Source organism: Epinephelus fuscoguttatus, linkage group LG8 (assembly GCF_011397635.1).
Source record: "Epinephelus fuscoguttatus linkage group LG8, E.fuscoguttatus.final_Chr_v1".
NCBI lineage: Eukaryota > Metazoa > Chordata > Actinopteri > Perciformes > Serranidae > Epinephelus > Epinephelus fuscoguttatus.
The window spans coordinates 29106711-29119038 of NC_064759.1; the positions used below are offsets into that span (position 1 = coordinate 29106711).

The window sequence follows — 12328 nt, forward strand, 5'->3', positions numbered from 1 at the left end:
ATGACAGAAAATATTCTTTGCAAAGATGCAGTGGGAGATAACCATTAAATTGTCCATTTGCTTTAAATTGCAAAATATTGAGCTCAAGGTTATGAGGACTCCTGGGTGTTTATACATTCACCTGTCATCACTGGGCCACGTCCTATTCATATTAACTCCTCTAATTGAACTTACTGTGTAGTACCGCCAAGAGGGATGCATGGAATGTGAATGACAGTAAAGCACAGTTTTAAAATGAAAGTAAAAAGAATAGACTGCACTTTTTACAGGTCACATTTTGCATACTACGGATATAGTCAAGAGCTTTCATTGCAGTAAGCATTTATTTTTTTGTGACATATTTAACACATTGTATTCTCCGCTGTTATGGAGTGATATTGACGAAAAAAGGGGGGCAGTGTACGTAATGAGTTCCACACAATGAGGGGTAATACAATAGCTGTCATCTTTATGACCGTCCTTGGACATCAGCTCTTTCTATTTATCCATTTCTTATGGTAAACCACTAAATGCAGTTCAGCATGACTTTTTTTTATAATGATCATGTACAGTATGTGCCCTGAATGCATCATTGATCTTCTTTGTACCTGTTGGACAAAGAGTCGGGCCTGACAATGTGAAAACAGGAGTATACAGCAGTGCTTTTGGCCCTGGGAGGCTGTAATGCTATGCACATAGTGGAAAACAACATTATTGAATGGATGAAAAATGGAGACATCCTTGCTAATATTCTAGATCCTGAAAACTAGTGGGGCAGAGGATGCTGAGTTTGGCCTGAGGGTGATGTTAAGTCAGTAAAATCAAAATGACTGATCTCTCTCTGAAGTTTTGATCTTATCGGGCTGAGCTTCACTTTGTCAGACTTTGCTTTCATCTGTCTGATACAGGGTGCACAAATGGGCAAGTAAGCAGGAGAAAGTATGTACAACACAGCCTTTTTTATAATGTGTTATGTGTAAAAATGCTAACATTGACAGGTTAGCCTGGTATTGACTGAGGAAGTACCAGATGTGGACATACTGTTGTCTTGTGATGGACAAGATTTATGGCTACCAGCAATTAGAAAACTACAAATGTACTATTGTTTCAACTTTGATATAAAGTTAAAAGACCACAGAGTTCACAGGGCTATTCAGTGGCCATCTTATTAATTAGTGTCAGACTTCAAACATTAGATCCAGATATTATTTACTAAACTGAGTGTAGATGTGTTAACAAAGGTGTAGAACACTGGCTTAAGATGGGGCCATTTGTATTTTCGTGTTGACTGCTGTAGTTTCCTGCATGCTTGGCGGACAGAGGTTCCTGTTGGTTGTGAATCTGCAACCTTACTGCTAGAAGCCTTTTAAATCCTACACACTAGACCTTTAATAAAATTATTTATTATAATAAATACATGTAAAGCATGATTAACAGAACCTTTGTCACTTCAGCCATGCTATGGTCCAATAGAGCCTGTAGCAGGCTGTGTTTTTTTGTTGAAATTACACTAATTAGGAAACAGACAGGCCTCCTGTACGATGAACTTGAACTCAAGGGAAAGTCTATTTATATAGAGAAGATGTCACAATCCTTGTCTCTCAGTCCTCTCCTGCCACTCTGCTGCAGTGTTTTTCCACTCCTCCTCCCTCTGCTTCACTCTACCTGCCAGCCACGCCCACCTCATCGGCCCAACTCTGCTCACCTGTCTACACAGCTGCAGCTCATCTACCAGCCTTGCATATAAGCCTCTCCAGCACCTTCACTCACTGCCAGATTGTTCTTTAGCTTTATGCGAGACTCTCCAGCGTTCTTCTCCTGCCTGATCTCCCGGTGCCAACTCTGCCTGTCCCCGACCTGCTCTCCTCGTCTGCCTCCCGGTAAACTCACCTGCCTTCTGTCCCCGACCTTGTGCTTTGCTTCAGCGTCTCTGGTTTCTGCCTGCTCGTCTGGTCTCGACTCCTCCGCCCGGCCTCGTCTACCCTCCTGCCTGCTCCTCAACGGTGCTTCTGCCTTCGCTGACGGCTCTTCTGGCTACGGAGCGTCTGCCTCGCCACCTTTGGCTGCCGTAAGCTTCATCTCTTCCCCTCTCTCCGAAAGAGTTTTGAACTGTGTGGAACCGGGGGCTCTGGAGCTTCCCTTCGGTTCCGTGGCTGATCACGGCCGCTTCTCTTTCCCTCATCTGAGCCTCAGAGACTGTGTGAGGGCAACTTGCCCGAAGAACGAACTTTATTCTGTGTTTATTCTGCCTGCTGCATTCCCTGTTTGCTGTGGTGCTAATAAAAGTCATTACCAACTGTTCCTGCGAGCCTGGTACTGCATTTGGGTCCACAAACACACTCGTTTCAGAAGAGGTGTGGACACATCATAATCTACCGAGTTTATTTTTGGTCCAGTTTTCATCCAATTTTTTCAGCAGGGTAGAGGGAAGGTTGATCAAGCCACACTAGAGCCAAGGCAGAGAACATGCAATATTTTTGACACTATTGTTAGGCAGTGAATAAGAGAGTAGGGGTAAGGATAGACCGATACATCGGCTGGCCGAGATATCGGGCCGATATTTGAGTTTTTTACTTGTATCGGCATCAGCCGATATGCGCGTGGGTTTGCGGATTTATTTTTCCCTTGCATGATTTACAGACAGGCATCCACGGGCAGCTCTGTGTTGCCGGAAGACCCTGCAGCGCACATGCAGCGAATCCTACTGTGTACAGTAGTTGTTGTTTTATTTATGCTTCAGCTTAAATATTTGTTTATTTTATAAAGACATCACTGGGAGATTTAAGAGCACTGAACTCTTTTTTTTATTTGAATGTATAATAATAATAATAGTAATAATAATAATAATAATAATAATATTCTACCTGTTCTACCTCAACTTTCCATCTTGTTTTAGTATTTTTTACTGTTCAATAAATGTTTCTTATTTTAAACTTGAGACCTGTAATATTTGTTATCATTGTGTCATTTTTTTGATGTAAATTGGAGCAAAAGCAGTATCGGCCCCAAATATCGGCTCAAGAAAATCGGCAGTCCGTAATCGGTCATCGGCTATGGGTGATGGAAAAAAATCGGTATTGGCATCGGCCCTAAAAAATCCATATCGGTCTATCCCTAAGTAGGGGTAGTACAACAGTCACAACACATCCAATTTCTTTTTCTTACCATTGTACTGTATTTATATCTCTGAGGGGCTGTGGAAACTGTAGCCTTAAAATAACTGATTCACAGGAAAATGACTAAAGCTGTGTTGTTTATGAATGCTACATTGCCCTTAAATACATTGTGCGGTGCTGGATGTCGACATCACTGCAGGTTCTCAGTTGCCAGGGCCAAGTACCCTTGAGGAAAAGCTTTTGTCCTATTTCTGACTGAGAGTTTTTTCTTAAACCTTAGTTCTATGTCATAAAAACTCATTGCCTCCTCAGGATACAGCTGTTTCATGACCTGATTCTTGTCTTTAATCTCTGATCAGTGGAGATAAAATGGCTTTTCTGATTGTGCCTGTTCCATTTATGTAAAATAAAACATTAAGAGATAGTTATGTTGAATGTATCCCACACAGCTCTGTAACTGCTCCTTCAAATAAGTGCCACATCACTCGTCACTCATTAATGTTTCTCTTGTAGATTATTTTTTGTCTGATATTCACCTAATACCAGCTTTGTCTGTCCTCTGTTCCTGTACAGATTTTGGCCAATATTATCATTTTCATGTGTGGCAACATGGCGGGGGCGTACCACAAGCATCTGATGGAGTTGGCACTTAAACAGACTTATCAGGACACCTGCAACTGCATCAAGTCCCCAATTAAACTGGAGTTTGAGAAGAGACAACAGGTAAAGTTGTCAGAGTCTTAATGACTAGTGAGCCAGTGAAAGTCAGGCAGGCAGTGACTGAATACATGTTCTGCAGTAGTTTTGCTGCTGCTGCTGCTGCTGCTGCTGCTGCTGATGATGATGATGGTGATGATGGTGATGGTGGTGGTGGTGATTACAATAATGATGAAAATGATGGGGAAATGAAAATATTTACGAATGAGGGATTGATTATGTAAGATGAATGGGGAGAGTGTGGTAGTTATGGTAATGATGATTATGATTATAATGATGACGGCAGTGTCTGTGTAAGGCAACAAATGAAAGAGTGGATAAATTAAAACATTATGACTCACCCAGGACTTAGAGACTGATGTTTAATCCAGAGCAACGTGACAGGGTTTTTGAGTTATTGTATTTTTTGAGTTGTTAAGCATCCCATCAACAAGCATTTAGTATTTATCTTCTTGCTGTGTTGCAGAATTGTACTTAAAATTTGTGAGTCATATGATTCAGCTCTAAACATAGCTGTCAGTGCTTGACTCCTGTGGTTTAGGAAGGGAAGGAATCCACAGAGGTTTCGTGTCAGGAGTTGTGTTTTACAGAATGTGGTAACTGTTAATGACCTCAGTTAATGTGATGATTATGTTGAGTCCCAAGAGTCTACTGCATGTGCTACATCCTCTGTACCAAAAGCTCCTTGGCAACCTATGGCTGCTGGCTGAAATCTTTGCAGCTGATTAACAAGATGTAAGAACATCTGCAGCAAATGAATCCCTTTACAATGAGACCATGGACATCCATCCATTTTTTTAAAAAAAATTTTTTGGGCCATTTTGCCTTTAATCGATAGGACAGTTAAGCGTGAAAGGGGGAGAGAGAGGGAGTGACATGCAGCAAAGGGCCACAGGCTGGAGTCGAACTCGGGCCGCTGCGGCAACAGCCTTGTATATGGGGCGCCTGCTCTACCACTAAGCCGCCGACGCCCCGACATCCATTCATTGGTTGTTTTTTGTGTTTGTGCTTGTACTGTGCAGCATTTTGGATGACGGTGACTGGGTAGTGATACAGCCTCAGGCAATCATATATGATTAATCACATAATATACATACAACATTTTTAGATGACACTGTCTGACAATACGGGGGGGCTTCAACATTTGTTTAATGTGCTGTTGGTCACAGACAATATCTTGAATGGATAAGATTTTCACAAAACCCCTTATAATGAGTGACCTCGCTGTTACATGACTATTTGCTTTTTTCTACTGAACACAATTGAGAAACACAAAGTTTTATTCCACTGAATCTGTCTTTCCAGATGATTGCTTTTATTCCTTCTTAAAATACATTTATTTGTGTATACTTTTGTCTTTTTTAAACCCCCTTGAAATTCTAAGAAATGTGTTTGAAATCTGTTTGTGTGCAGATGCTAGTGTCAATAATACTTTCTTCTCCCTGTGATAGCCAACCAGTAATATTGTATGTACGTCTGTGCCTTTCTCCACATGCTGTGTGTAAAGTTGGAACAGATTAGTATGGTGATTACAGGTGAATGCAGGTGGTGCTGCTGCCTGCTAGCAGCATGGCTTCCTGTGAGAAACTAGCAAGGTGTTGATTAAAGTTTACTGCTGTGTGAGCCGGGGATGTAGGCACCTGTTCGCTGCAGCTGCTGCAGTTGTAGCTTTTGGGTTCAAGCAGATGAAGGTGAATCCAGCTGCTGGTGTGAAAGTCCAGGCTTGGGTGGAGCTGGTTGTCCCTGTGGTGAATCCAGCTTGTGTTGTCACAACTTCCAAGAATGAAGCTGAAAATGCCTTGGGTGGATTTTTGGCAGTGGCCCTGGAGTGCTACTGCTGCCTGCGACAGATGGTAGTAACTGTGCAGACGCGTTTCTCTGGGGTGCTCATAATATATGCTGTTTGCTGCATGCTTTTATCCAAAGTGGCCTGCAGTACAGTGAGTGCATGCATTTTCGGTGTGAGTGGTCCAAGGGGGACTATGTGAATTCATCATAAACCTGAAGCCCTGGCAGCATTTGTTAGCAGCCACCATGGACCTCTCCTTTACATAGAACCGTCTGAGCCTCTGCGGGTTCAGATGCTGTGCAGGGAGATTATCAGTGGTGCAGAAACTTTATCAGAATTGGAGGTAACATTGGCTTAAAGATCCAGTGTTTAGGATTTAGGGGCATTGGTATGTACTAGTGTTCATAACTTTTTTTATTAGTTTATAATCAACTGGAAATAAGAATAGTTGTTTTCTTTACCCTAGAAAGAGCTGTTTACATCTACATATGGAGCAGAGTAGGCCATGTTGTTCCACAGTAGCCCAGAATGGACAAATAATGGCTACAGATTTAAACAATTCTAAACCATTTAATATTAAGGGGCGGACCAGACCAGTATACCGAATTTTGACACTTGACTCAGCAGACGCTCCTGAGTGGAACATATTGACATTGTGTCCCACCAATAAACGAGCATACAACTGTTATAACACTGCATCACATAACATCAGAGCTCTCGCTCTACACTGACTCCATTAAATATGCACTTCAGTCACATCATGTAAACATTGATATCAGCTCTGCGCTCGAGATCAGACTGGAGACGTAATCACTAAAAAGCTGGTAGCCCACCTATTTGCTGTCCTTCTAAGTTTATAATTTTACTTTTTAAACAGAAAACTATCCTGTAATATTTCCTGGAGATGACATACAATATAGCCAACACATGCTGTTATTAGCATGTCCATTTATCTTACCAGAAACCTTAGACCCTTGGCAGTCTCACTCCCAGCCAGCTGACAGTAGTGAAATAAGGAGGCATCATGTAGATAGTTCCCTAGTTCCTCAATTCAAGTTATTAATCGACCATTCCTCGTTAATTGTGGTACTTTCGAAGCAAGTACCAAGTAGCATATGAACAGAAACAGGCAATTCCTGCAGCCAGGACACCTCTTTCATTGGCTTCAAATCCAAAATGTTGTCAAATGGGTACAGTTAAAGTTTTCTTGAGAGACTCTGCCATGTCTCCTCTCTTCACCCCAAAGCACATGCATTTTCTAGTAAACAAACACTGCATGCACCACTCTGTCCCTCCCATGTCTTCTTCTCTACTGCATCTCCTTCACATTGCCGGAGACACCGTTGTCTCAGTTAGTACCTTTATAAACAAACAACCTATGTTCATCACGTTGAATGTTGCTGATTATTCATGCAACACAAGTTGGATTTAGCACCAAGATGTCCTCAGCACAGGTTGCTGATGTGGGCTACTTTTTAATTTGCCAGAATGTGTTATCTGTGTCACCAGATAAAGAGTTTCTAAAGTGTTTGGGGTCAAGAACAGTAACTTAAGTTTTTCTGAATTTAACATTAGGAAATTGGAGCTCATCTAGGTTTTTATGTCTTTAAAGCATGTTTGAAGTTTAGTTAATTGATCCGTTTCTTCTGGCTTTATCAGTAGTTACAATTGTGTGTCATCTGCATAAAAATGGAAATTTACAGAGTGATTTCTAATGATGTTACCTAAGGGAAGCATATATAAAGTGAACAGAATTGGTCCGAGCACAGAACCTTGTGGAACTCTAGAACAGACTTTAGTATGTAAAGATGATTCATCATGAATGTGAACGAACTGTAATCGATTGGATAAATAAGATTTAAATGAGCTTAGTGCAGAACCTTTAAGGCCAATTAAATGTTCCAGTCTCTGTAGCAGAATTTGATGGTCAGTTGTGTCAAATGTGGCACTAAGATTTAATAAAACAAGTACAGAGACGAGTCCTTTGTCTGAGGCAATCAGAAGATCATTTGTAATTTTTATGAGGGCTGTCTCAGAGCTATGATGCACTCTACATCCTGACTGAAATTCCTCAAATAAATTATTATCGCAGAGAAAGTCCCTGAGAAAGTAGTTGCAGACCAGCTATGTGTCTGCAACTAATTATAAAGGATTTTTGAAAGGGATGACGCAGCAAAGGGCCACAGCCTGGAATCAAACCCGGGCAGCTGCAAATGACTCAGCCTGCATTGGGTGCACATTCTATCTGTTGAGTTACACACTAGACCTTGCTAACTACAGGGACAGTTGGCTTTGAGAATATCTACAATAGTGTCAGAGAAAAGCAGAAAAAGATGTTTAAGGCACCACTAAATAAACATTGATCATCCTGGTCGCTGTCAGTAAAATGAGCACTCGCAAGTTTTGTCCTTTTTCATTCTTTTTTTTTTAACATTAATCATTAATTTGAGTTCCAAGTCAATTTGAGTTCCAAGTCAACCTGACACAAGGAAGTGCCCAATTAACCTTCACTTAGCACCTGAAGCTTTTTGGAGGCCTGTGACATAATGGTGACAGCTTTTTGTCTCCTCCTGACGTTGCTGCTTTAGAATTAAATTAGGACTGAATTCAATTGAATACCAATTTCCTGAAAATGTAAAGCCTTTTCAGTGGCAAGACAAGGTTCGCGGATGATCATACTTTGGTTGCATAAATAAATCCAAACTGTGGATGTGAAAGCTTATTTTGTTACTGAAGTCAAAGCTTTGCTCTTCACATTTGCATTACTGCAAGTTACACTTAATTTTGGGTCATGCCACTGAGAAAACAGTGATTCTTTGGGGAAATGAAGCCGTAAATTCTTGTAAGGAAATACCCTGAAGGTAAAACTAATAAAAATGTTGGCATATTTTGCATGTGTCAGCATTATATTTTTACTACTCTGTTGTGTGATTATAAAACACAATACTTTATTACACAGAATTAAGTAGTTATTCATCAGAAATGACTTTTTTTCTATATGAAACATTGTAATATGTTGCAGATGTTGTTTGTTTTCAAATTTAATAATATACACATTTTTTCTTGATTTTTCTGACCATCCCAATACTGCCTTTTCTTCTCTCTTTGTGTTTCTGCCATTAGGAGCGTCTCCTGTTGTCTCTGCTGCCAGCTCACATTGCCCGTGTGATGAAAGCTGAGATCATCCAGAGACTGAAGGGCCCAAACTTTGGCCAAATTGAGAACACAAACAATTTTCACAACCTCTATGTCCAGAGGCACACTAATGTCAGGCATGTATTATTTATTTGGATTACCACTTATATGACCAAGCAGTGTTGTAGCCTACTGTTGCTGTAAGACACATATGTGACTCATAGTGTGTTTATGTTCTAGAGCAGCCCGAATGTATATTCATGGTTTAAAAAAATACAGGTTTCACTGGAAAACCCCTAAAATAATTACATTATAGTGCATTTGTTAATATGTTTTTGTTTTTTTTTTCCATCCCTAGTATACTGTATGCTGATATAGTGGGATTCACACGGCTGGCCAGTGACTGCTCACCTGGAGAGCTGGTGCACATGCTGAATGAGCTGTTTGGCAAATTCGATCAGATTGCCAAGGTAAACATTTCATTATTGGACTTTTAACACATTCTCATAAAGTGACCAAGTGATTTTCCCTCAAAGGGTTATTATGTGATTGAATTAAAAAGCTGCCTGCACACTCTGTCAACGAGACCTTTATTTGACCCCGTGTTCCGCCTTTTTATATGCAGGAAAATGAATGTATGCGGATCAAAATCCTTGGAGACTGTTACTACTGTGTGTCCGGCCTGCCGGAGTCTCTGCCAAACCATGCTAAGAACTGTGTGAAAATGGGTCTGGACATGTGTGAGGCCATCAAGTAAGTTGTCAGTTGCATAATGCTGCTGAAAAATGACAGTCCAATTCATGACGACATGTAAACGTGTTGTCTACCTTACCGGTGTGGTGCCATGTTTGTTTACCATTTAGCTCTGCTTTCCAAAGCGCGGCCGAAATATCGCGAGAACAAGCAGCGATCTCATACCGTGCCTGAAATATTTCGGCCGCGCTTTGGAAAGCAGAGCTAAATGGTAAACAAACATGGCACCACACCGGTAAGGTAAGACAACACGTTTACATATTGTTTTCTATATGTTCTCTGACATTTATCCTAACGATATGAGGCGGTCTTTGTGGAAGCTTGTTTAGTGGACTAACTTTGCAGTTGAAGTGCGTCCTTTCACTTACGTTTTAACAGGTCTGACGTTACTATGCGCCCCGGCTGTATCTAGGCTAACGGCTAACATGCTAACTATTATTTTTATGTCACTAGTCACTTGAAACAAATTTAGGACAATAGGAGACAGGTTGAAATAAACCGAAATTTCCCTTTAACTTAGCTACACCCTGAAAACTCTCAAGTCTTAGTACACTTCTAGAACTTTTACTTCTTTTGGCGACCAGCATTTCAAAGATTGTTTGGATTTATCTAATTTATCAGTGCTGGCCAAAGTTCTTGAAGCTCTTGTGAGTGAGCAAGTTAAGGTGTTCTTGCATTTTAACACCATTTTATTGAAATATCAATCAGGCTTCAGGAAAAAGCATAGTACCATCACAGCTGCAATGAAGGTGGTAAATGACGTTTTTGTTGCACTTGACAAAAAACAACATTGTGCATCTCTTTTTATTAATTTGTCGAAAGCGTTTGACATGGTTGACCACAATGTTTTAAAACTTAGACTCTTGCAATCAGGACTCTCGGAGCAAGCAGCTAATTGGTTCACCAACTATCTCAGTAATAGGGCTCAGTGCATTAAATATGATGGCCTGTGTTCTGATATTGTTACTGTCCACAAGGGGGTGCTGCAGGGTTCTGTATTAGGTCCCCTCTTATTCATTATTTATATCAATGATTTGGGTATAAATGTGACAGATGCTCATTTGTATTTCTATGCTGATGACACAGTTATTTACTGCTGTGGATCAACTCTTGTTCAGGCCATTGAATACCTGCAGAAAGTCTTTGTAGCTGTTCAGCACTCATTACTTCAGCTGAAACTTGTTCTCAATGCAGACAAGACTAAGTTTATGCTGTTCTCTAATTCTAGGAAGAGGCCACAAATGATCCCCTCAGTGACCACTCTCGAGGGAAATGAAATAGAGGTGGTTCACGAGTATAAATACCTGGGTGTCTTGATTGATGACTCCCTCACTTTCAAGCCGCATATAGAGAAACTTGGGTTTTTACTTTCGAAATAAGCTATGTTTTTCTTCAAATGCAAAAAAGCGACTTGTTGCTGCTACCTTTTTAGCAGTGTTGGATTATGGACATCTTTTATATATGAATGCTTCTGCTAAATGTCTTCATATGGTTGACACTGTCTATCACGGTTCTCTGAGGTTCATCACTAATTATAAACCATTGACACACCTCTGTGAGTTATACTCTTGGGTTGGATGGGCTGCTTTGGCCACCCGAAGGCCCAGTCATTGGTATACTTTTATATATAAGGCATTACTTGGTCTACTGCCTTCCTACATTTGTTCCTTGATTGCACAGAGAAGTGCTGGTCCTTACTCCTTTCGTTCTCAAGACTACTTGTTGCTTTCTGTTCCATATGCCCGTACTGAATTGGGTAAAAAGGCTTTTGTCTACTCTGCACCTTTAGCATGGAATATGTTGCAAAATGACTGGAAACTAACAGGGTTAATTCCTTTGAGCGCCTTTAAAACCAAACTGAGAATACTTGAGGCCGACTCCACTACATGTACTTGTTTTTCATAATCTGCTTGTAAATCAAGCAATTGAATACTTTTTTCTTTTATTTGTTTGTGTTTTATCCATGTAATTTGTAACTGTGTTTTGTACTTGCTGCTGTCTATCTTGGCCAGGTCTCCCTTGAAAAAGAGGTTGTTAATCTCAATGGGATCTTCCTGTTTAAATAAAGGTTAAATAAAAAAAAAAAAAAAAATGGATATGTATTTAAACACAGTGCTTTCAGAACTACATGAAACAACCCATAATGATAATCAGTACTTGCTAACCATTAGCTCAGATGAAGAGACATTTTTTCTTGATTGCCAATTTAACTGCATCGAATGTGTAGTGGTAAGGGTGAGGTCCTATCTCAAATCAAGGCATCAGTCTGAGACAAAGGGGAGGGGGCTGCGACAGAATTAATGGAGAGATAAAGACCTCAAATAATGTTTAATCAAGAAGAGACAAAAAAAGAAATAAGCTTCATGAAGGTCACAGAGAGATGCATTTTCTCCCTTTTCCAACAAGGTATATGGTATGGGTGATGATTTTTTTTGTTACTTCACATTATTAAGACCAAGTTTTTGGTGCATTACAGGAAGGTGCGAGATGCTACAGGGGTTGACATCAATATGCGGGTTGGCGTGCATTCTGGGAATGTCCTGTGTGGTGTGATTGGACTTCAGAAATGGCAATATGATGTTTGGTCACATGATGTCACACTGGCCAATCACATGGAGGCAGGAGGTGTGCCAGGGTGAGTTAACTGAAAATAAAACTGAAGCACGTGTTTTTTTGCAATTTACCACACTAAGGCCATATGGTCAAACTTGAATAATGTATTCAAAATGCAATAAGGACAACGTATTTCACCAGTTATTTGGCAACAAAAAGAAGAGCCACTAGATGGTTGGTAGAAAGGTACTTCACGACAACAGCTTGAGTTTCCTCACCTTCAAAA

At 40.5% G+C, this 12328-nt stretch overlaps 1 protein-coding gene across 3 annotated transcripts in view; it reads left to right on the top strand.

The window, feature by feature from the left end:
- The window catches only part of adcy2a (adenylate cyclase 2a), an 88427-nt gene that overhangs the window by 51480 nt on the left and 24619 nt on the right, over positions 1-12328 (top strand). For 2 of the 3 annotated variants that reach the window (XM_049584943.1, XM_049584944.1), the window contains exons 5-9: positions 3669-3818; positions 8725-8873; positions 9095-9206; positions 9362-9489; positions 11966-12124. In XM_049584943.1, coding sequence (XP_049440900.1) covers positions 3669-3818; positions 8725-8873; positions 9095-9206; positions 9362-9489; positions 11966-12124 — 698 coding nt within the window. The remainder of the gene's footprint in view (positions 1-3668; positions 3819-8724; positions 8874-9094; positions 9207-9361; positions 9490-11965; positions 12125-12328) is intronic. The other variant, XM_049584945.1, reaches the window with a different exon arrangement.